The 27,500-nt window shown below is 37.9% G+C and overlaps 1 protein-coding gene across 1 annotated transcript in view; it reads left to right on the top strand.

The window, feature by feature from the left end:
• LOC133629693 (neuropilin-1a-like) overlaps nt 1–27,500 on the top strand; it is a 180,768-nt gene that overhangs the window by 135,433 nt on the left and 17,835 nt on the right. The window contains 2 exon segments of the mRNA XM_062020593.1: nt 13,371–13,702; nt 18,435–18,579. Of these exon segments, the coding sequence (XP_061876577.1) occupies nt 13,371–13,702; nt 18,435–18,579 (477 nt within the window).

Genomic DNA, 27,500 nt, shown 5'->3' with positions numbered 1-27,500 from the left:
CATTCAACCAATTGCAAGCGCTGCATGGAACTTATCCTTATTGGCTTTATTTTAACAAAAAATCTGAGGGTTTTACAATGGAGTTCACGTGCGCATCGTGCATTCAACCAATTGCAAGCGCTGCATGGAACTTATCCTTATTGGCTTTATTTTAACAAAAAATCTGAGGGTTTTACAATGGAGTTCAGGGTGCGCATCGTGCATTCAACCAATTGCAAGCGCTGCATGGAACTTATCCTTATTGGCTTTATTTTAACAAAAAATCTGAGGGTTTTACAATGGAGTTCATGGTGCGCATCGTGCATTCAACCAATTGCAAGCGCTGCATGGAACTTATCATTATTGGCTTTATTTTTAACAAAAAATCTGAGGGTTTTACAATGGAGTTCATGGTGCGCATCGTGCATTCAACCAATTGCAAGCGCTGCATGGAACTTATCATTATTGGTTTTATTTTTAACAACAAATCTGAGGGTTTTACAATGGAGTTCATGGTGCGCATCGTGCATTCAACCAATTGCAAGTGCTGCATGGAACTTATCCTTATTGGCTTTATTTTAACAAAAAATCTGAGGGTTTTACAATGGACTTCATGGTGCGCATCGTGCATTCAACCAATTGCAAGCGCTGCATGGAACTTATCATTATTGGCTTTATTTTTAACAACAAATCTGAGGGTTTTACAATGGAGTTCACGGTGCGCATCGTGCATTCAACCAATTGCAAGCGCTGCGTGGAACTTATCATTATTGGCTTTATTTTAACAAAAAATCTGAGGGTTTTACAATGGAGTTCATGGTGCGCATCGTGCATTCAACCAATTGCGAGAGCTGCATGGAACTTATCATTATTGGCTTTATTTTAACAAAAAATCTGAGGGTTTTGCAATGGAGTTCACGGTGCGCATCGTGCATTCAACCAATTGCAAGCGCTGCATGGAACTTATCATTATTGGCTTTATTTTAACAAAAAATCTGAGGGTTTTGCAATGGAGTTCATGGTGCGCATCGTGCATTCAACCAATTGCAAGCGCTGCATGGAACTTATCCTTATTGGCTTTATTTTAACAAAAAATCTGAGGGTTTTGCAATGGAGTTCACGGTGCGCATCGTGCATTCAACCAATTGCAAGCGCTGCATGGAACTTATCATTATTGGCTTTATTTTAACAAAAAATCTGAGGGTTTTGCAATGGAGTTCACGGTGCGCATCGTGCATTCAACCAATTGCAAGCGCTGCATGGAACTTATCATTATTGGCTTTATTTTTTTTTTTAAATCTGAGGGTTTTGCAATGGAGTTCATGGTGCGCATCATGCATTCAACCAATTGCAAGCGCTGCATGGAACTTATCATTATTGGCTTTATTTTTAACAAAAAATCAGAGGGTTTTGCAATGGAGTTCATGGTGCGCATCGTGCATTCAACCAATTGCGAGCGCTGCATGGAACTTATCATTATTGGCTTTATTTTTAACAAAAAATCTGAGGGTTTTGCAATGGAGTTCACGGTGCGCATCGTGCATTCAACCAAATGCAAGCGCTGCATGGAACTTATCATTATTGGCTTTATTTAAACAAAAAATCTGAGGGTTTTGCAATGGACTTCATGGTGCGCATCGTGCATTCAACCAATTGCAAGCGCTGCATGGAACTTATCATTATTGGCTTTATTTTTAACAAAAAATCTGAGGGTTTTGCAATGGAGTTCATGGTGCGCATCATGCATTCAACCAATTGCAAGCGCTGCATGGAACTTATCATTATTGGCTTTATTTTTAACAAAAAATCTGAGGGTTTTGCAATGGAGTTCACGGTGCGCATCGTGCATTCAACCAATTGCTAGCGCTGCATGGAACTTATCATTATTGGCTTCATTTTTAACAAAAAATCTGAGGGTTTTACAATGGAGTTCATGGTGCGCATCGTGCATTCAACCAATTGCAAGCGCTGCATGGAACTTATCATTATTGGCTTTATTTTAACAAAAAATCTGAGGGTTTTGCAATGGAGTTCATGGTGCGCATCGTGCATTCAACCAATTGCAAGCGCTGCATGGAACTTATCATTATTGGCTTTATTTGAACTAAAAAATCTGAGGGTTTTGCAATGGAGTTCATGGTGCGCATCGTGCATTCAACCAATTGCGAGCGCTGCATGGAACTTATCATTATTGGCTTTATTTTAACAAAAAATCTGAGGGTTTTGCAATGGAGTTCACGGTGCGCATCGTGCATTCAACCAATTGCAAGCGCTGCATGGAACTTATCATTATTGGCTTTATTGTAACAAAAAAATCTTAGGGTGTATTAAACATATGTTTATTATCGTAATTTAGTGGTCGGGGAGGGTCAGTAAATTAGGAGCGGAGCGTGCTGAGATACTGTGCAAGGGTACAGTGTACAGACGACTCTCCTCAATATTGAGTCCAAATTGAAGTCTGTCTCTGTTTAATTCTTTGCCTCTTGTCTTGTTTAATAAGATGTCATCAGTGTTTGAACCTGAGAGTTACTTTTTAATGTGTGCGTGGAGAAGTATCCGACTTTTAATTGGGGTTCGTTAGCGTCCGCTTTAATTGGGGGGCGGAATAAAAAGGCAGGTTTAGCTGCATATTGATCTGAGGTGTGGCATTTTTGCGTGACATGCGGGGACTCGGTGTTGCAGCTGCGCGGTGTTTTTTTTGTTTTTTTTCGGGAGTACAACCAAACCACGGCAGCGAGCGAGTAAACACATCACAAGATCGGAGTCACCGCAGGGGCCCCCGGCGTGACGTCAGCACCCCCGGGTGCTCTGAAGACCCTGCCAGGTCCACTGTGCAGCACATGTGTGCAGAAAACTCTGTGACTCACTCTTTTTTTTATTTGAAGTTCACCACCCCTGATAGGGGTACTTGCCCGAAATATCTATAAATACCGAGAGCTTGTTAGTGGCTCTGAGACCTGGTTTTTTGGAGTGCACCAGATACGCGGAATGTGTCAAGACCGAGAGGCGATTCAGGCACAAAGTCACGGATAGTCATTAATATCAGAATCCCGCCACCCTGTTGGTTAGTCGATACACCGCAGTGTCTAAATATATCCGCACGGAACCACTTGTGGTCCACCCAAACCCAAAAGTTTGGATCACCATCTCCGCGAGCTTGTTTGTTGCGGCGGGTGTGCACGGCACAGATGTTCAGAGCGTACAAGTGAAGAGCAGAAAAACAACTCCAGATGACCTAAGCAGTGCAAATAGAGCTATATATATATATATATATATATATATATATATATATATATATATATATATATATATATATATATATATATATATATATATATATATATATATATATATATATATATATATATATATATATATATATATATAGCGTATATATATATATATATATATATATATATATATATATATATATATATATATATATATATATATATATATATATATATGCCAATATTTTGGTGCCGGTACTATTTCGATACTTTTCTAAATAAAGGGGACCACAAAAAAATGTCATTATTGTCTTTATTTGAACAAAAAATGTTAGTGTACATGAAACATATGTTTATTATTGCAATTTAGTCCTTAAATAAAATAGTGAACATACTAGACCAGGAGTCGGCAACCCGCGGCTGTAGAGCCGCATGCGGCTCTTTAGCGCCGCCCTAGTGGCTCTCTGGAGCTTTTTAAAAAATGTATGAAAAATGGAAAAAGATGAGGGGAAAAAAATATATTTTTTGTGTTAATATGGTTTGTGTATGAGGACAAACATGACACAAACCTCCCTAATTGTTATAAAGCACACTGTTTATATTAAACGTGCTTCACTGATTCGAGTATTTGGCGAGCGCCGTTTTGTCCTACTAATTTTGGCGGTCCTTGAACTCACCGTAGTTTGTTTATATGTATAACTTTCTCCGACTTTCTAGGACGTGTTTTATGCCACTCCTTTTTCCGTCTCATTTTGTCCACCAAACTTTTAATGTGCGTGAATGCACAAAGGTGAGTTTTGTTGATGTTATTGACTTGTGTGGAGTGCTAATCAGACATATTTGGTCACTGCATTAATGCTAGCTAATCGATGCTAACATGCTAGTTAGGCTAGCTATATGTACATATTGCATCATTATGCCTCATTTGTAGCTATATTTGAGCTACATTATGGATTTGAATTTTTTGCTGCTCCAGACAGATTTGTTTTTGTATTTTTGGTCCAATATGGCTCTTTCAACATTTTGGGTTGCTGACCCCTGTACTAGACAACTTGTCTTTTAGTAGTAAGTAAACAAACAAAGACTCCTAATTAGTCTGTGCAGTAACATATTGTGTCATTTATACACCTATTATTTTGTACACATTATGAGGGACAAACTGTAAAAAATGGATTATTAATCCACTTGTTCATTAACTGTTAATATCTGCTTATTTTCTGTTTTAACATGTTCTATCTACACTTCTGTTCAAATGTAATAATCACTTATTCTTCTCTTCTTTCATATTTTACATTAGTTTTGGATGATACCACACATTTGGGTATCGATCCGATACCAAGTAGTTCCGGGATCATACATTGGTCTCCTCATGTGTCCAGGGACGTATTTACTGATTTCATAAACATAATATATATATATATATATTTTTTTTTTAAACGAAAGAAGATTTTGTGATGCTAAAAAATATCGATGTAATCATAGTAGTATCGACTACATACGCTCTTTTACTTGGTATCATTACAGTGGATCTCAGGTGTAGATCCACCCATTTGTTTACATTGAGCAGTGCTGGCTTGTTGTTAGCAGTTAGCTATTGTATCCTCCTACGGTGTGTAGTGAAGCATGTTTAGCTATTCCTCGTCCTCCAGTGATAATGCTACTTGTAAGAAACTCACTTTACTTGTCGCCATGGAGGCCAGGATTAGTGATGTAGAAGTAGCTAAAACACTGCCGACTGCGGATGGATGCTAGTAATCATAGTAGTATCGACTAGCTCCGCTCCAGTACTTGGTATCATTACAGTGGATGTCAGCTGTAGATCCACCCATGGCGTTTGTTTATATTGTGACGCCAGTGACCTATGGTGTGTTGTGATGCATGTTTAGCTATTCCTCGTCCTGCAGTGATAATGATACTTGTAAGAAACTTACTTTATTTGTTTATTTACTTTATAAAATCATTATTAATCTACTTGTTCATTTACTGTTAATATCTGCTTATTTTCTGTTTGAACATGTTCTATCTACACTTCTGTTCAAATGTAATAATCACTTATTCTTCTCTCCTTTGATACTTTACATTAGTTTTGGATGATACCACACATTTCGGTATGGATCCGATACCAAGTAGTTACAGGATCATACATTGGTCATATTCAAAGTCCTCATGTGTCCAGGGACGTATTTACTGACTTTATAAACATAATATAATTTTTTTTTTTAAAAGGAAAAAAATATTTTGTGATACTAAAAAATATTGATGTAATCATAGTAGTATCGACTAGATATGGTCTTGTACTTTGTATCATTACAGTGGATGTCAGGTGTAGGGACGTATTTCCTGAGATTATAAACATAATATGACTTTTTTTTAAAGGAAAAAAGATTTTGTGATGCTAAAAAATATCGATGTAATCATAGTAGTATCGACTAGATACGGTCTTGTAGTATCGACTTGATACAGTCTTGTACTTGGTATCATTACAGTGGATGTCAGGTGTAAATCCACCCATGGCGTTTGTTTATATTGTGACGCCGGTGAGCTATGGTGTGTTGTGATTCCTCGTCCTGCAGTGATAATGGTACTTGTAAGAAACTTACTTTATTTATTTATTTATTTACTTTATAAAATCATTATTAATCTACCTGTTCATTTATTGTTAATATCTGCTTATTTTCTGTTTTAACATGTTCTATCTACACTTCTGTTCAAATGTAATAATCACTTATTCTTCTCTTCTTTGATACTTTACCTTAGTTTTGGATGATACCACAAATTTGGGTATGGATCCGATACCAAGTAGTTACAGGATCATACATTGGTCATATGCAAAGTCCTCATGTGTCCAGGGACGTATCTACTGACTTTATAAACAATAATATATATATACTTTTTAAAACGAAAGAAGATTTTGTGATGCTAAAAAATATCGATGTAATCATAGTAGTATCGACTACATACGCTCTTGTACTTGGTATCATTACAGTGGATCTCAGGGTTTGTTTACATTGAGCAGTGCTGGCTTGTTTTTAGCGGTGAGCTATTGTATCCTCCTACGGTGTGTAGTGAAGCATGTTTAGCTATTCCTCGTCCTCCAGTGATAATGCTACTTGTAAAAAACTCACTTTACTTGTCGCCATGGAGGCCAGGATTAGTGATTTAGAAGTAGCTAAAACACTGCCGACTGCGGATGGATGTTAGTAATCATAGTAGTATCGACTAGATACGCTCCAGTACTTGGTATCATCCCAGTGGATGTCAGGTGTAGAACCACCCATGGTGTTTGTCTATATTGTGACGCCGGTGAGCTATGGTGTGTTGTGATGCATGTTTAGCTATTCCTCGTCCTGCAGTGATAATGTACTTGTAAGAAACTTACTTTATTCGTTTATTTACTTTATAAAATCATTATTAATCTACTTGTTCATTTATTGTTAATATCTGCTTATTTTCTGTTTTAACATGTTCTATCTACACTTCTGTTCAAATGTAATAATCACTTATTCTTCTCTTCTTTGATACTTTACGTTAGTTTTGGATGATACCACACATTTAGGTATGGATCCGATACCAAGTAGTTACAGGATCATACATTGGTCATATTCAAAGTCCTCATGTGTCCAGGGACGTATTTACTGACTTTATAAACATAATATAATTTTTTTTTTAAAAGGAAAAAAATATTTTGTGATACTAAAAAATATTGATGTAATCATAGTAGTATCGACTAGATATGGTCTTGTACTTTGTATCATTACAGTGGATGTCAGGTGTAGGGACGTATTTCCTGAGATTATAAACATAATATGACTTTTTTTTAAAGGAAAAAAGATTTTGTGATGCTAAAAAATATCGATGTAATCATAGTAGTATCGACTAGATACGGTCTTGTAGTATCGACTTGATACAGTCTTGTACTTGGTATCATTACAGTGGATGTCAGGTGTAAATCCACCCATGGCGTTTGTTTATATTGTGACGCCGGTGAGCTATGGTGTGTTGTGATTCCTCGTCCTGCAGTGATAATGGTACTTGTAAGAAACTTACTTTATTTATTTATTTATTTACTTTATAAAATCATTATTAATCTACCTGTTCATTTATTGTTAATATCTGCTTATTTTCTGTTTTAACATGTTCTATCTACACTTCTGTTCAAATGTAATAATCACTTATTCTTCTCTTCTTTGATACTTTACCTTAGTTTTGGATGATACCACAAATTTGGGTATGGATCCGATACCAAGTAGTTACAGGATCATACATTGGTCATATGCAAAGTCCTCATGTGTCCAGGGACGTATCTACTGACTTTATAAACAATAATATATATATACTTTTTAAAACGAAAGAAGATTTTGTGATGCTAAAAAATATCGATGTAATCATAGTAGTATCGACTACATACGCTCTTGTACTTGGTATCATTACAGTGGATCTCAGGGTTTGTTTACATTGAGCAGTGCTGGCTTGTTTTTAGCGGTGAGCTATTGTATCCTCCTACGGTGTGTAGTGAAGCATGTTTAGCTATTCCTCGTCCTCCAGTGATAATGCTACTTGTAAAACACTCACTTTACTTGTCGCCATGGAGGCCAGGATTAGTGATTTAGAAGTAGCTAAAACACTGCCGACTGCGGATGGATGCTAGTAATCATAGTAGTATCGACTAGCTCCGCTCCTGTACTTGGTATCATCCCAGTGGATATCAGGTGTAGATCCACCCATGGCATTTCTTTATATTGTAGCATACCGGAAGAGTTGGCGCTGCAGGGAATTCTGGGAATTTGAAGTAGTTACAGGATCATACATTGGTCATATTCAAAGTCCTCATGTGTCCAGGGACGTATTTACTGACTTTATAAACATAATATAAATAAAAAATAAACAAACTATGTTGTGATGCCAAAAAATATCGATGTAATCATAGTAGTATTGACTAAATATGCTCTTGTACTTGGTATCATTACAGTGGATGTCAGGTGTAGATCCACCCATGGCGTTTGTTTACATTGTGACGCCGGTGAGCTACGGTGTGTAGTGAAGCATGTTTAGCTATTCCTCGTCATCCAGTGATAATGCTACTTGTAAGAAACTCACTTTATTAGTTAGTGAGCAGCTAAAACACTGCCGATTGATATACAGACAAATTGGATTACACATTTGCAAATAGTTTTGCTACAACAACAATTTGATAGTTTGAATCGAATGAGCCTTGTTTCATAATTGTGGTGCATTCAAGGACCTTTAATTAAAGTTGCAAACAGAGGCGTCACACGTTTTGAAAGGCAACAACAATAATATTCAGGAGTCTAATAATAATAATTAATATATAAGTGATATTTAAAAAAAACCCTTGACTGATATCCCACTCAGATTTTCCCACCAATCAGGGTTTTGTCTGCATTGGACTTCCCTCAAGATAACCAGAGAAAGCGTGTGAATGCAGACTTTGTTCTCCTGTTTCCCAGATGCCGCTCCACCACGTAGTTGTGCCACAGCACAGTGCACACTTTGTCCCCCCGCAGACACAGAACATTGCGATAACATAGGGATGTGTTCCACAGTGGGCGGGTTTACAACTGGAGCTGAAATGCTAGGAGGTCAGCGACAGATGGGCCGGACCCCCCCTTTCCCCCCCCGCCCCCCCTCTCTCTCAGACCAAGCTGCTGGGTGTCACTCCTGACCTCATGTAAAAACGGCGTCCAGTTTGTTGAAAGAGAGCGTTGTATGGATGTCTGCCGCTTATATTGACATTTGGAATTGTCGTTTTCATGACGTGCTCTGTTGACGTCGAGAAATGTGAGCACCCGCCCAACATATTAAATGTATGCAAAGGATGACGTCATTGAGCGACAAAAATGTCGTGACATCTTTATGGATGTCACTTTATGTTTCTCTTCTGCCACCTGCCTTGACTCACATAGGAACTTGAAGTGCCATCCCATTCCTAACTCATAGGGTTCAATATGATGTGGGTCCACCTTTTGCAGCTATTACAGCTTCAACTCTTCTGGGAAGGCTGTCCACAAGGTTGCGGAGTGTGTTTATAGGAAGTTTCCACCATTCTTCCAAAAGCGCATTGATGTTGGTGGAGAAGGCCTGGCTCTCAGTCTCCGTTCTAATTCATCCCAAAGGTGTTTTTGTCGGGTTCTGGTCAGGACTCTGTGCAGGCCAGTCAAGTTCATCCACACCAGACTCTAGTATTGGGCCACCTGCCTTGTCTCACATATGAACTTGAAGTGCCATCCCATTCCTTACCCATAGGGTTCGATATGACACATTTTGCAGCTATCACAGCTTCAATTCTTCTGGGAAGGCTGTCCACAAGGTTGCTGAGTGTGTTTATAGGAATTTTCCAACCATTCTTCCAAAAGCGCATTGATGTTGGTGGAGAAGGCCTGGCTCTCAGTCTCCGTTGTAATTCGTCCCAAAAGGTGTTTTATTGGGTTCAGGTCAGGACTCTGTGCAGGCCAGTCAAGTTCATCCACACCAGACTCTAGTATTGGGCCACCTGCCTTGTCTCACATATGAACTTGAAGTGCCATCCCATTCCTAACCCATAGGGTTCAATATGACCTTTTGCAGCTATTACAGCTTCAACTCTTCTGGGAAGGCTGTCCACAAGGTTGCGGAGTGTGTCTTGTGGGAAGCAGCTCAGAATCATATCCATATTTAAGTGTTACTTCTTTCTAAACTCCTATAGTCATATAAAGAATAGCTAGTATTCTTCCTTCTTTTGAGTCTCATAGTAAGGTGTTGGCCTTCTAGATTGGAATGTGTCAGAGTAGAGATAACTCGGAGTAGTCTAAACAAAGGGAGTGGGGGCGAGGGACAGAGGGAAGATCACGGGACTTCCGGGGGTTTGAGGGGAGACCGATCTGGACCGGGCTGGGGAACGCTGGTGTGCTAGATTGGTCTCACGTTTGTCCTCTAAGCTTGGAAAATAAACCACAAAATACCAATTACTGCCTGTTGATTGAATATAAACATCAGCTTATGTGCCATAAGAGAATCTGGGAGAGACTAGCAATTTAAATTCCCCATTGGAGGAATGCTGGTCAACGCAACAGTCTATAGGAATTTTCCAACCATTCTTCCAAAAGCGCATTGGTGAGGTCACACACTGATGTTGGTGGAGAAGGCCTGGCTCTCAGTCTCCGTTCTAATTCGTCCCAAAAGGTGTTCTATCAAATTGAGGTCAGGACTCTGTGCAGGCCAGTCAAGTTCATCCACACCACACTCTAGTATTTGGCCACCTGCCTTGAGTCACATATGAACTTGAAGTGCCATCCCATTCCTAGCCCATAGGGTTCAATAAGATGTCGGTCCACCTTTTGCAGCTATTACAGCTTCAACTTCTGGGAAGGCTGTCCACAAGGTTGCGGAGTGTGTTTATAGGAGTTTTCCACCATTCTTCCAAAAGCGCACTGGTGAGGTCACACACTAAAGTTGGTGGAGAAGGCCTGGCTCTCAGTTTCCGTTCTAATTCAACCCAAAGGTGTTCAGATCAGGACTCTGTGCAGGCCAGTCAAGTTCATCCACACCAGACTCTTGTCATCCATGTCTCTATGGACCTTGCTTTGTGCACTGGTGCACAGTCATGTTGGAAGAGGTAAGGGCACTCCAAACTGTTCCCACGAGGTTGGGAGCATGGAATTGTCCAAAAATGTTTTGGTATCCTGGAGCATTCAAAGTTCCTTTCACTGGAACTAAGGGGCCAAGCCCAACTCCCGAAGAACAACACCACGCCATAATTCCTCCTCCACCGAATTTCACACTCGGACCAAATTGCAATAATAAACATATGTGAGATTTTTTTTGTGGTGTTCTTTATTTAGAAAAGTATCAAAATACATGTTGGTACCGGTACCAACATATTGGTATGGGGACACCACTAGTGTGCAGTGTAAAGGTGGCGTAAGAAAGGATGAGTAGATAGAAGTAGAAGGTAGAAGAGTGCAGCCACAGTTGAAGAAGACAATGTGTTTGTGTGTGTGCATGGAGGAGAGGAGCAGAAAGGGAAAGTGCTCCCAGCATGCGGGCACGGGGTAGGAAGCAGCAAGTGGGCTTTAATTGGCTGCCTGGAGACAATGGCTTCAGGGCGAAGTCATTAGTATGCATGAGATCTGTGGACAGGAAGAGAATAGAGGGAAAGATCATAGAGGGACGTGTTCCCCTCACGATGACTTTGACTATTCCCCCGTTTACCTCTCTGCAAACTTCCACTTCACACAGCAAGCATGGAAATATGCACGCATAATCTTGCCGGCTTTCTTGTAGTTGCCCGTGCATCCATCTTCTTACGCTTATCCGAGGTCGGGTGGCAGGGGAAGCAGCCTAAGCAGGGAAGTCCAGACTTCCCTCTCCCCAGCCACTTCGTCCAACTCCTGCTGGGGGATCCCGAGGCGTTCCCGGGCCAGCCGGGAGACATAGTCTTCCTGACGTGTCCTGGGTGTTCCCCGTGGCCTCCTACCGGTCGGACGTGCCCGAAACACCTCCCTAGGGAGGCGTTCGGGTGGCATCCTGACCAGATGCCCGAACCACCTCATCTGGCTCCTCTCCATCTCCCTATCTCTAAGGGAGAGACCCGTCACCCGGCGGAGGAAACTAATTTCGCCCGCTTGTACCCGTGATCTTGTACTTTCGGTCATAACCCAAAGCTCATGACCATAGGTGAGGATGGAAACGTAGATCGACCGGTAAATTGAGAGCTTTGACTCCTGGCTCAGCTCCTTCTTCACCACAACGGATCGATACAGCGTCCGCATTACTGAAGACGCCGCACCGATCCGCCTGTCGATCTCACGAGCCACTCTTCCCTCACTCGTGAACGAGACTCCGAGGTACTTGAACTCCTCCACTTGGGGCATGGTCTCCTCCCAGACCCTGGAGATGGCACTCCACCCTTTTCCGGGTGAGAACCACGGATCGATACAGCGTCCACATTACTGAAGACGCCGCACCGATCCGCCTGTCCATCTCACGCTCCACTCTTCCCTCACTCGTGAACAAGACTCCGAGGTACTTGAACTCCTCCACTTGGGGCAGGGTCTCCTCCCCGTCCCGGAGATGGCACTCCACCTTTTTCCGGGCAAGAACCACGGATCAAACCACGGATCGATCGTCCGCATTACTGAAGACGCCGCACCGATCCGCCTGTTGAGCTCACAATCCACTCTTCCCTCACTCGTGAACAAGACTCTGAGGTACTTGAACTCCTCCACTTGGGGCAGGGTCTCTTCCCAGACCCGGAGATGGCACTCCACCCTTTTCCAGGTGAGAACCATGGACTCGGACTTGGAGGTGCTGATTCACATCCCAGTCGCTTTCACACTCAGCTGCGAACCGATCCAGTGAGAGCTGAAGATCCTGGCCAGATGAAGCCACCAGGACCACGTCATCTGCAAAAAGCAGATACCTAATCCTGATACCTAATCCTGCAGCCAACAAACCGGATCCCCTCAACGCCCTGACTGCGCCTAGAGATTCTGTCCATAAAAGTTATGAACAGAATCAGTGACAAAGGGCAACCTTGGCGGAGTCCAACTCTCACTGGAAAAGGGTCCGACTTACTGCCGGCAATGCGGACCAATCTCTGACACTGATCGTACTGATTGTAGTTGCCATGAAAACGGGTCCGACTTACTGCTGGCAATGCGGACCAATCTCTGACACTGATCGTACTGATTGTAGTTGCCATGAAAACGGGTCAGACTTACTGCTGGCAATGCGGACCAAGCTCTGACACTGATCGTACTGATTGTAGTTGCCATGAAAACGGGTCCGACTTACTGCCGGCAATGCGGACCAAGCTCTGACGTTGATCGTACTGATTGTAGTTGCCATGAAAACGGGTCCAACTTACTGCCGGCAATGCGGACCAAGCTCTGACACTGATCGTACTGATTGTAGTTACCATGAAAACGGGTCCGACTTACTGCTGGCATTGCGGACCAAGCTCTGATACTGATCGTACTGATTGTAGTTGCCATGAAAACGGGTCCGACTTACTGCCGGCAATGCGGACCAAGCTCTGACACTGATCGTACTGATTGTAGTTGCCATGAAAACGGGTCCGACTTACTGCCGGCAATTTCGGACCAAGCTCTGACACTGATCGTACTGATTGTAGTAAGCTTTTGTTTTTCTCTCGCCTCCTAGAGTACCCGTGCTCGGGAATGCTGGGCATGGTCTCGGGCCTGATCCCCGACAGCCAGATCACCGCCTCGTCGCACGTGGACCGCAACTGGGTGCCGGAGAACGCCCGTCTGTTCACCAGCCGGACGGGTTGGACCCTGCTGCCTCAGCCGCAGCCCTTCACCAGGGAGTGGCTGCAGGTGGACCTGGGCGAGGAGAAGGTGGTGAAAGGCTTGATCATCCAGGGAGGGAAGCACCGCGAGAACAAGGTCTTCATGAAGAAGTTCCGCCTCGCCCACAGCAACAACGGGTCCGACTGGAATATGGTGCTGGACACCAGTGGGAACCGACCAAAGGTATGACTTCTCATTTCCCTCCGCATTCATGTTATTAGCGCCGTTTTGCTACGTTTCAAAACACGCAGTAGACACTTTTTGGGGGGGCGTTTAAGAAGCTGTCCTTCAGTGTAATCTACACCGGAACCCATTTTTTAGTGCGTTGAAGGTGCGCCCTGGGTCGGTATGGCAGCGTTATTGTAGCTAAACTATTTGCAAGCGCGAATCTCAACCTTAGAATGATTCCTATTCACTCCTTTGTAGGGTTGTCCCCATACCAATATTTTGGTACCGGTACCAAAATGTACAAACCCCGTTTCCATATGAGTTGGGAAATTGTGTTAAATGTAAATATAAACGGAATGCAATGATTTGCAAATCATGTTCAACCCCTATTTTGTTGAATATGCTACAAAGACAACATATTTGATGTTCAAACTGATAAACTTTAGAATTTGACGCCAGCAACACGTGACAAAGAAGTTGGGAAAGGTGGCAATAAATACTGATAAAATGGAGGAATGCTCATCAAACACTTATTTGGAACATCCCACAGGTGTGCAGGCTAATTGGGAACAGGTGGGTGCCCCTTTGTCCACAACTGCGTGAGCAAATTGTTGAACAGTTTAAGAACAACGTTTCTCAAAGTACAATTGCAAGAAATTTAGGGATTTCATTATCTACGGTCCGTAATATCATCAAAAGGTTCAGAGAATCTGGAGAAATCACTCCACGTGGCCGGAAACCAACATTGAATGAACGTGACCTTCGATCGGCACTGTATCAAAAACCGACATCAATTTCTAAAGGATATCACCACATGGGCTCAGGAACACTTCAGAAAACCACTGTCACTAAATCCAGTTGGTCGCTACATCTGTTAGTGCAAGTTAAAGCTCTACTATGCAAAGCGAAAGCCATGTATCAACAACACCCAGAAACGCCGCCGGCTTCTCTGGGCCCGAGCTCATCTAAGATGGACTCATGCAAAGTGGAAAAGTGTTCTGCGGTCTGACGAGTCCACATTTCAAATTGTTTTTGGAAATATTCAACATCGTGTCATCCGGACCAGAGGGGAAGTGAACCATCCAGACTGTTATCGACGCAAAGTGTAAAAGGCAGCATGTGTGATGGTATGGGGGTGTATTAGTGCCCAAGACATGGGTAACTTACACATCTGTGATGTCTGAAAGGTACATACAGGTTTTGGAACAACATATGCTGCCATCCAAGCGCCGTCTTTTTCATGGACGCCCCTGCTTATTTCAGCAAGACAATGCCGAGCCACATTCAGCACGTGTTACAACAGCGTGGCTTCGTAAAAAAAAAAAGAGTGCGGGTACTTTCCTGGCCCGCCTGCAGTCCAGAGCTGTCTCCCATCGAAAATGTGTGGTGCATTATGAAGCCTAAAATACGACAGAAGACTGAAGCTCTACATAAAACAAGAATGGGAAAGAATTCCACTTTCAAAGCTTCAACAATTACTTTCCTCAGTTCCCAATCGTTTATTGAGTGTTGTTAAAAGGAAAGGCCATGTAACACAGTGGTGAACATGCCCATTTCCCGACTACTTTGGCACGTGTTGCAGCCATGAAATTCGAAGTTAATTATTATCTAAGTTATTATTATTAAATATCTTGTCTTTGTAGCGCAATCAACTGAATATGGCTTGAAATGGATTTGCAAATCAATCAATCAACCAATGTTTATTTATATCATTGTATTCCGTTTATATTTACATCGAACACAATTTCCCAACTCTTATGGAAACGGGGTTTGTATTTCGATACTTTTCTATATAAAGGGGACCACAAAAAAATGTCATTATTGGCTTTATTTGTACATAATGAGACATTGTCTATACCAGGGGTCACCAACGCGGTGCCCGCGGGCACCAGGTAGCCCGTAAGGACCAGATGAGTAGCCCGCTGGCCTGTTCTAAAAATAGCTCAAATAGCAGCACTTACCAGTGAGCTGCCTCTATTTTTTAAATTGTATTTATTTACTAGCAAGCTGGTCTCGCTTTGCCCGACATTTTTAATTCTAAGAGAGACAAAACTCAAATAGAATTTGAAAATCCAAGGAAATGTTTAAAAGACTTGGTCTTCATTTGTTTAAATAAATTCATTAATTTTTTTTACTTTGCTTCTTATAACTTTCAGAAAGACAATTTTACAGAAAAAACACAACCTTTAAAATGATTTTAGGATTTTTAAACACATATACCTTTTTACCTTTTAAATTCCTTCCTCTTCTTTCCTGACAATTTAAATCAATGTTCAAATACATTTTTTTTTATTGTAAAGAATAAAAAATACATTTTAATTTAATTCTTCATTTTAGCTTCTGTTTTTTCCGACGAAGAATATTTGCGAAATATTTCTTCAAACTTATTATGATTAAAATTCAAAAAAAATATTCTGGCAAATCTAGAAAATCTGCAGAATCAAATTTAAATCTTATTTCGAAGTCTTTTGAATTTATTTTAAAAATTTTGTTCTGGAAAATCTAGAAGAAATAATTAATTGGCTTTGTTAGAAATATAGCTTGGTCCAATTTGTTATATATTCTAACAAAGTGCAGATTGGATTTTAACATATTTAAAACATGTCATCAAAATTCTAAAATTAATCTTAATCAGGAAAAATTACTAATGATGTTCCATAAATTATTTTTTTAATTTTTTTCAAAAAGATTCGAATTAGCTAGTTTTTCTCTTCTTTTTTTCGGCTGAATTTTGAATTTTAAAGAGTCGAAATTGAAGATAAACTATGTTTCAAAATTGAATTGTCATTTTTTCTCGTGTTTTCTCCTTTTTTAAACCGTTCAATTAAGTGTAAATATCATTCATTATTAATAATAACATAAAGTTAAAGGTAAATTGAGCAAATTGGCTATTTCTGGCAATTTTATTTAAGTGTGTATCAAACTGGTAGTTCTTCGCATTAATCACTACCCAAGAAGTAGCTCTTGCTTTCAAAAAGGTTGGTGACCCCTGGTCTATTAGATGCAATGTTATTGGGACCATGATTTATGTCATCACTTGTTCACACCTCCTCATATGGAAGATAATTTTCCTTTTTCATGTCACCAAAATGGTAGAAATACAAGAACACACACACACACACACACACACACACACACACACACACACACACACACACACACACACACACACACACACACACACACTCTTGTATTTGAGACCTTCTTGAGACCTGAGAAAAATGCCTCCCTCTTTAGGACCAGCCTTTCTAAATATATAAAGAAGTGTATTTACAACATTAATAATATATACATACTATGCAAATATAAAAAAAAGCTTGTTGTGAAAAATGAGTCGGAATTTCACAATAAAAAGGTCACAATTTCCCAAGAAAAAATTAGAATTTTGGCAGTATTATAATAAAAGTCGTCATTTTACTCAACGCAAGTCAAAATTTTACAGGAAAAACTGAACATTTGTGCAATATTATGATAAAAGTTGGAATTTTACTCAACAACAGTCGCAATTTTACGAGAAAGGCTTAACATTTTGACAATTTTATGAAAAGAGTCGTCATTTGACCTGACAAAAGTCGGAATGTTCTAAGAAAACTTTACTATAATATTGACAACAATTTAAAGTTTTCTTATACAATTGTGACTTTTGTCAGATAAAATTAAGACCTTTTTCATAAAATTGTCAAAATGTTAAGCTTTTCTTGTAAAATTGCGACTGTTATCGGGAAAAATTCCAACTTCTATCGTAATATTGCACATTTTTTGAGTAAAATTATGACTGTTGTCATAATTTTGCCTAGTAAAAATTCTGATTATTTTTATAATATTGCCAACATTTTAATCGGAATTTTTACCTGGCAAAATTATACTCAAATTATTTACTCAAAAAAATGTCACTATTTTACAAGAACAACAAAAAAATTGGCAAAATTGTGATAAAATTCTGAATTTCATACGACAAATGTCACCGTTTGGCATTAAAAAAATACTAATTTTACATTAAAAAGTGATAATTTTTACGAGACATTATTGCAATATTTCAGAAACAGAAAGAATATGAGAAATTGTTCCCAATTTTATAAGAAAAAAGTTGCCAAATGAGAAAAAGACTGCTTTTATTATTTATTTTTTGGGGGGAATTTTTTGTTTAAAATTGCTTTTTAATCTTCATTATTTACTTTAAGTTATTACAGTATGTCTCTATACACATATTTATTATTTTTCTTCATTAATTTTGGCCAAAGTGGGCGCATTTCAATTTCTTACACACACTTGTTATTTCATATGTTGACCAGAGGGGGGGAGCACTTTTAAAAGCGACACACAGTCAATTTTGAAAAATCCCTCCTTTTTGGGACCACCCTCATTTTGACCAGCAGGGGTGCTAATGAGACATTGTCTATTAGATGCAATGTTATTGGGACCGTGATTTACGTCATCCCTTGTTCGCACCTCCTCATATGGAAGATACTTTTCCTTCTTGCTGTCTCAAGAAGGGTAGAAATACAAGAACACACACACACACACACACACACACACACACACACACACACACACACACATCCATGTGGGGCCGCAACAGTCCGACCCCAATTACAAGCGTCCATGACAGGACATAAATCTGATCCAGATGGGCTGATGGTTGATTTATGAAGGCAGTGATGCTCTTGTCATACTTAGCTCCCGTCATCCCTCCACGTTCTCATGTTTACCCTCGCTCCTTCCTTCCTTCCTTCCTTCCTCCCCCCAGCTTTTCGAAGGCAATAGCAACTACGACACTCCCGAGCTGAGAACGCTGGAGCCCCTGCTGACCCGCTTCATCCGCCTCTACCCGGACCGAGCCACCCCCGCTGGGATGGGCCTGCGACTCGAGCTCCTGGGCTGCGATATCCAAGGTGAACGTCTAGCAAATGATGTCCAAAACGATGATTTTTTTCCCCGGCTTGGTTGTGTAAAAGGTAAATAAAAAGAGAATACAATGATCTGCAAATCCCTTTCAACTTATATTCAATTGAATAGACCGCAAAGACAAGATATTTAACGTTCGAACCGGTAAACTTTGTTATTTTTCGCAAATATTAGCTCATTTGGAATGTGATGCCTGTGACATGTTTGAAAAAAAAAAAGCTGGCACGAGTGGCAAAAAAGACTGAGAAAGTTGAGGGATGCTCGTCAAAGACTTATTTGGAACATCCCAAAAGTGAACAGGCAAATTGGGAACAGGTGGGTGCCATGATTGGGTATAAAAGTACAGATGTCCGATAATATCGGCCGGCCGATATTATTGGCCGATAAATGCTCTAAAATGTAATATCGGAAATTATCGGTATCGGTTTTTTTATTATAGGTATCGTTTTTTTTTTTTTTTTTTTTTTTTTTTTTATTAAATCAATTTAAAAAACACAAGATACACTTACAATTAGTGCACCAACCCAAAAAACCTCCCTCCCCCCATTTCTTTCTGTTATCAATATTCTGGTTCCTACATTATATATCAATATATATCAATACAGTATGCACGGGATACAGTCCGTAAGCACACATGATTGTGCGTGCTGCTGCTCCACTAATAGTACTAACCTTTAACAGTTAATTTTACTCATTTTCATTCATTACTAGTTTCTATGTAACTCGATTTTATATTGTTTTACTTTCTTTTTTAAAATGTTTTTAATTTATTTATCTTATTTTATTTTGTTAATTTAAAAAAAAAAGGACCTTATCTTCACCATACCTGGTTGTCCAAATGAGGCATAATAATGTGTTAATTCCGCAACTGTATATATCAGTATCGGTATACATCGGTATCTGTAATTAAAGAGTTGGACAATATTGGAATATCGGATATCGGCAAAAAGCCATTATCGGACATCCCTATATAAAAGCATGAAATGCTCAGTCGTTCACAAACAAGGACGGGGGCGAGGGTCACCACTTTGTCAACAAATGCCTGAGCAAATTGTTGAAGAACGACATTTCTCAACCAAGCTATTGCAAGGAATTGAGGGATTTCACCATCTACGCTCCGTAATATCATCAAAGTCATCAAAAGGTTCAGAGAATCTGGAGAAATCGCGATTATATTACCGACCTTGGATCCCTCAGGCGGTACTGCATAAAAAAAACCCACATCGGTGTGTAAAGGATATCACCACATGGGCTCAGGAACACTTCAGAAAACCACTGTCAGTAACTATAGTTGTTCGCTACATCTGTAAGTGCAAGTTACAACTCTACTATGCGAATCCAAAGCCATTTATCAACAACACCCAGAAACGCCGTTGGCTTCGTTTGGCCCGAGCTCATCTTTAATGGACTGATACAAAGTGGAAAAGTGTTCTGTGGTCTGACGAGTCCACATTTCAAATTGTTTTTGGAAACTGTGGACGTCGTGTCCTCCGGACCAAAGAGGAAAAGAACCATCCGGATTGTTCTCGGCACAAAGTGTAAAAGGCAGCATGTGTGATGGTATGGGGGTGTGTTAGTGCCCAAGACATGGGTAACTTACACATCTGTGAAGGCACCATTAATGCTGAAAGGTACATACAGCTTTTGGAGCAACATATGTTGCCATCCGAGCAACGTCATCGTGGACGCCCCTGCTTATTTCAGCAGGACGATGTCAAGCCACGTGCTACAACAGCGTGGCTTCGTAGTAAAAGAGTGCCAGCTTTTTCGAAACATGTCGCAGGCATCAAATTCCAATTGAGCTAATATTTGCAAAAAATAACAAAGTTTACCATTTTGAACGTTAAATATCTTGTCTTTGCAGTCTATTCAATTGAATATAAGTTCATTGTATTCTCTTTTTATTTACCATTTACACAACGTGACAATTCCACTGCTTTTGGGGTTTTGTACCTTTTACGGAAACGAGCGTTTGGGGAGGACTTCGCTTTTGGCAGTAATGGCGCCGGTCGAGTGCCACTGACCGCGGCAACCTTTCGCCACTCGTGCTAATGGCGTGTCCAGCTGTGCTAAGGCTCCCCGGCTAATGATGCTTTCACTCGCCGTGACCTTATCTCTCCCGTCCACACACACACACGCCATCACGCCCTCACACAAGTATGTCAGTCAGCACACGTTCAGCCAAACTAATAACACCTGTGTAAGAGTGCTGCTTATCTGGAGGGGTGTGCATGAAAGCTGCTCGTGTCGGTCTCGCAGCTGTCCGGCGTACCCACCTGGGGGTGCACGTGTCCTATCCCCCGCCTCCCATCAAAGCCCATGCCCACCTGGCCCAGCTGGATTACATCAGCCTGGCGTCCGTCACACTCCCCCCGCCCTCAGTCTTTGTTGCTTCAAAAAACTTCCTCCTCCCAAAATTCCCCTTTATTTTGTTCTGCTGATAGCGCAGAAAAGAGCTTAGCGGCGGAGCGATGTGTCGCCGTGAGTGGATTTACATATTGAATTTCAGGGCCGACCATTCCGTGGTAAGCCTCATTGACTCCCACCAGCAGCTTCAGTCAGATGATAATGTTCAGTGTTGATGCCAAACACACACACACACACACACACACACACACACACACACACACACACACACACACACACACACACACACACACACACACACACACACACACACACACACACATTTGTGTAGTTCGTGCCTTCTGGAGACCTGAGAAAAATGCCTACCTCTTTAGGACCAGCCTTTCTAGATATATAAAGAAGTGTATTTACAACATTACTAATATATACATACTATGCAAATATAAAAAAAGCTTGTTGTGAAAAATGAGTTGGAATTTGACAAAAGTCATAATTTTGCCAAGTAAAAATTCTGATTATTATTATAATATTGCGAACATTTTAATCGGAATTTTTACCTGGCAAAATTATGACAAAAGTCATAATTTTGCCAAGTAAAAATTCGGATTATTTTTATTATATTGCCAACATTTTAATCGGAATTTTTACCTGGCAAAATTATGACTTTTGTCATAATTTTGCCAGGTAAAAATTCTGATTATTTTCATTATATTGCCAACATTTTAATCGGAATTTTTACCTGGCAAAATTATGACAAAATTTATAATTTTGCCAAGTAAAAATTCTGATTATTTTTATTATATTGCCAACATTTTAATCGGAATTTTTACCTGGCAAAATTATGACAAAAGTCATAATTTTGCCAAGTAAAAATTCTGATTATTTTTATTATATTGCCAACATTTTAATCGGAATTTTTACCTGGCAAAATTATGACAAAAGTCATAATTTTGCCAAGTAAAAATTCGGATTATTTTTATTATATTGCCAACATTTTAATCGGAATTTTTACCTGGCAAAATTATGACAAAAGTCATAATTTTGCCAAGTAAAAATTCGGATTATTTTTATTATATTGCCAACATTTTAATCATAATTTTTACTTGTTGTGAAAAATTAGTTGGAATTTGACAAAAGTCATAATTTTGCCAAGTAAAAATTCTGATTATTTTTATAATATTGCGAACATTTTAATCGGAATTTTTACCTGGCAAAATTATGACAAAGGTCATCATTTTGCCAAGTAAAAATTCTGATTATTTTTATTATATTGCCAACATTTTAATCGGAATTTTTACCTGGCAAAATTATGACTTTTGTCATAATTTTGCCAGGTAAAAATTCTGATTATTTTCATTATATTGCCAACATTTTAATCGGAATTTTTACCTGGCAAAATTATGACAAAATTTATAATTTTGCCAAGTAAAAATTCTGATTATTTTTATTATATTGCCAACATTTTAATCGGAATTTTTACCTGGCAAAATTATGACAAAAGTCATAATTTTGCCAAGTAAAAATTCTGATTATTTTTATTATATTGCCAACATTTTAATCGGAATTTTTACCTGGCAAAATTATGACAAAAGTCATAATTTTGCCAAGTAATAATTCGGATTATTTTTATTATATTGCCAACATTTTAATCGGAATTTTTACCTGGCAAAATTATGACAAAAGTCATAATTTTGCCAAGTAAAAATTCGGATTATTTTTATTATATTGCCAACATTTTAATCATAATTTTTACTTGTTGTGAAAAATTAGTTGGAATTTGACAAAAGTCATAATTTTGCCAAGTAAAAATTCTGATTATTTTTATTATATTGCCAACATTTTAATCGGAATTTTTACCTGGCAAAATTATGACAAAAGTCATAATTTTGCCAAGTAAAAATTCTGATTATTTTTATTATATTGCCAACATTTTAATCATAATTTTTACTTGTTGTGAAAAATGAGTTGGAATTTGACAAAAGTCATAATTTTGCCAAGTAAAAATTCGGATTATTTTTATTATATTGCCAACATTTTAATCTGAATTTTTACCTGGCAAAATTATGACAAAAGTCATAATTTTGCCAAGTAAAAATTCGGATTATTTTTATTATATTGCCAACATTTTAATCTGAATTTTTACCTGGCAAAATTATGACAAAAGTCATAATTTTGCCAAGTAAAAATTCTGATTATTTTTATTATATTGCCAACATTTTAATCGGAATTTTTACCTGGCAAAATTATGACAAAAGTCATAATTATGCCAAGTAAAAATTCCGATTATTATTATAATATTGCCAACATTTTATTCGGAATTTTTACCTGACAAAATTATGACAAAAGTCTTAATTTTACTAAAAAAAATTCACTATTTTACAAGAACAACAAAAAAATTGGCAAAATTGTGATAGTATTTAGAATTTTATATGACAAATGTCACCGTTTGGCATTAAAAAATACTAATTTTACATTAAAAAGTGATAATTTTACGAGAAATTATTGCAATATTTCAGAAACAGAAAGAATATGAGAAATTGTTCCCAATTTTATAAGAAAAAAGTTTACACATGAGAAAATGACTGCTTTTATTATTTATTTTTTGGGGGAATTTTTTGTTTAAAATTAGTTTTTAATCTTCTTTATTTACTTTAAGTTATTACAGTATGTCTCTATATACATATTTATTATTTTTCTTAATTAATTTTGGCCGAAGTGGGCGCATTTCAATTTCTTACACACACTTGTTATTTCATATGTTGACCAGAGGGGGGGAGCACTTTTAAAAGCGACACACAGTCAATTTGGAAAAATCCCTCCTTTTTGGGACCACCCTCATTTTGACCAGCAGGGGTGCTAATGAGACATTGTCTATTAGATGCAATGTTATTGGGACCGTGATTTACGTCATCACTTGTTCGCACCTCCTCATATGGAAGATACTTTTCCTTCTTGCTGTCTCAAGAAGGGTAGAAATACAAGAACACACACACACACACACACACACACACACACACACACACACCACAAAATACACAGGTGTGTTTGTGTGTGTGTGTGTGTGTGTGTGTGTGTGTGTGTGTGTGTGTGTGTGTGTGTGTGTGTGTGTGTGTGTGTGTGTGATTTGTAGGAAGCAAAGCTAAATCCTCATTTCTGTGAGAGGCTCCCCTGATTCAATGCTGACCCCATTTCTGACCTCCTCCACCCCGACTCTGACAGGGGCTGAGCTGCCTCATATTTCATCGAAGAGGACGTCTCTCACACACACACACACACACACACACACTCACACACACCCACACACACACACACACACACACACACACACACACACACACACACACACACATTCACACACACACACACACAAACACACACACACACACACACACACACACACACACACACACACAGTCTTGTATTTGTTACCTTCTTGAGACCTGTGAAAAATGCCTATCTCTTTAGGACCACCCTTTCTAGATATATAAAGATGTGTATTTACAACATTAATAATAAGTCATCATTTTACTCAAAACATGTCACTATATTACGGAACCCCTAAAGGGACATGGGGGGGGGGGGGACATTTATATATATATATATATATATATATATATATATATATATATATATATATATATATATATATATATATATATATATATATATATATATTTTATTTTTATTTTTTATTTTTTTAAACAAGGTTCTCGTGTGTACGAGGGTTAGGGTTAGGGTTTCAAAAACAAATTATAATTGTTTTTGTTTTTTTTCATAACTTTATACAAAGTTTCTCTTGCACACGAAAAACTTTTTCCAAAGTTAAAAAAAAAAATTACAAAATGTTTTATAATTTTTTACATTTTTTTTTTAGACAAGGTTCTCGTGTGTACGAGGGTTAGGGTTAGGGTTTCAAAAAAATATTATAATTATTATTATTTTTATTTTTTTTATAACTTTATAAAAAGTTTCTCGTGCACAAGATAAACTTTTTCCAAAGTTAAAAAAAAAAGTACAACATTTTTTCTAATTTAAAAAAAAAAATTTTTAGACAAGGTTCTCGTGTGTACGAGGGTTAGAGTTAGGGTTAGGGTTAGGGTTAGGGTATCAAAAAAAAATTATAATTATTTTTTTATTTTTTATTTTTTTATGACTTTATAAAAAGTTTCTCGTGCACACGATAAACTTTTTCCAAAGTTAAAAAAAAAAAAGTACACATTTTTTTATAATTAAAAAAAAAAAAAATTTAGACAAGGTTCTCGTGTGTACGAGGGTTAGAGTTAGGGTTAGGGTTAGGGATTTTTTTTGGACAAGGTTCTCGTGTGTACGAGGGTTAGGGTTATGGTTAGGGTTAGTTTTTCCAAAAAAAATTATAACTTTTTTTTAAACTTTTTTTTTTATAACTTTATAAAAAGTTTCTCGTGCACAAGATAAACTTTTTCCAAAGTTAAAAAAAAAAATTACAACATTTTTAATAATTTTTTTAAATTGTTTTTTTTAGACAAGGTTCTCGTGTGCACGAGGGTTAAGGTTAGGGTTAGGGTTAGGGTTTTAAAAAAAATTATAATTATTTTATTTTTTATTTTTTTTATAACTTCATAAAAAGTTTCTCGTGCACACGATAAACTTTTTCTAAGTTAAAAAAAAAAATTATAAAATGTTTTATAATTTATTTTTATTTATTTTTTTTAGACAAGGTTCTCGTGTGTACGAGGGTTAGGGTTAGGGTTAGGGTTTCAAAAAAATATTATAATTATTATTATTTTTATTTTTTTTATAACTTTATAAAAAGTTTCTCGTGCACTCGATAAACTTTTTCCAAAGTTAAAAAAAAAAATTACAAAATGTTTTATTATTTAAAAAAAAAAAATTTTTAGACAAGGTTCTCGTGTGTACGAGGGTTAGGGTTAGGGTTAGGGTTAGGGTTTCAAAAAAATATTATAATTATTATTATTTTTATTTTTTTTATAACTTTATAAAAAGTTTCTCGTGCCCATGAGAAACTTTTTATGAAGTTATAAAAAAAAAAAAAAAAAAAATGTATAATTAAAAAAACAATTTTTTTTTAGACATGTATCACGAAATACATGTCTAGAAAAAAAAAATGATAAAAAAGTTATAAAAAATACAAATTCCCCCATGTCCCTTTAGGAGCTCCGTACTATTTTACAAGACAAACAAGAAAATTGTCAATATTTTATACGACAAATGTCACCATTTTGCATTAAAAAGTAATAATTTTATGAGAAAATATTGCAATATTACAGAAACTGAAAGAATATGAAAAATTGTTCCCAATTTTATGAGAAAAAAGTCGACACATTGTGAGAAAAAGACTGCTTTTAGTTCATTTATTTTTGGGGGGAATTTTGTGTTTGTAATTGGTTTTTAATCTTCATTATTTACTTTAAGTTATTACAGTATGTCTCTGTATGCATATTTATTACAAATAGTTATTAATTTCGGCCAAAGTGGGCGCATTTCAATTTCTTACACACACTTGTTATTTCATATGTTGACACAGTCAATTTGAAAAATCCCTCCTTTTTGGGACCACCCTCATTTTGACCAGCAGGGGTGCAAATGAGACATTCTCTATTAGATGCAATGGTTTTATGTACTGGGTCCATCATTTCAGTCCTAACTTGTTCACCGGTCCTCATATGGACGGCACTTTTCCTTGTTGATGTGTCAAGAAGGGTAGAAATACAAGAATACACACACACACACACACACACACACACACACACACACACACACACACACACACACACACACACACACACACACACACACACACACACACACACACACACACACACACACACTCACACACTGCACTGGCAGTCTGCCTCTATTTATCTATGTCTGTCTCTATCTCCACCTCTCATCTTCTCCTATTCCTCTTTCCTCTTTCTGCAATGGGCAAAGCCATTCATTACATAGCCTACACACACACACACACACACACACACACACACACACACACACACACACACACACACACACACACACACTCACACACACACACACACACACACACACACACACACGCTGTGCTGCAGAGAAGCAAATGCTCGAATCTTGCCCACATCCAAGTGTCGCAGGATCATAATAACAGGTTGCAGTTGGAGGCCCTCAGGAGCCATCTTTGGATTGGACCCTATTTATACATCACACCTCCAGGTGGGGAGGGATTGGTGTTTTTTTTTAAAGAGTCACGTTAATAGTTCAGACGGAGGAATTAATTTGAAAAACAGACAACAGCTAATGTTTCACATATATATACATATATATATATATATATATATATATATATATATATATATATATATATATATATATATATATATATATATATATATACATATATATATATATATATATATATATATATATGTACTGTATGCATATATATCTATATATATATATATGTATATATATATATATATATATATATATATATATATATATATATATATATATATATATATATATATATATATATATATATATATATATATATATATATATATATATA

This window comes from Entelurus aequoreus, linkage group LG15 (assembly GCF_033978785.1).
Source record: "Entelurus aequoreus isolate RoL-2023_Sb linkage group LG15, RoL_Eaeq_v1.1, whole genome shotgun sequence".
Classification (NCBI taxonomy): Eukaryota; Metazoa; Chordata; class Actinopteri; order Syngnathiformes; family Syngnathidae; genus Entelurus; species Entelurus aequoreus.
Note: the sequence above shows the minus strand (reverse complement) of the source record. Positions and strands in the feature narration are given on the sequence as shown.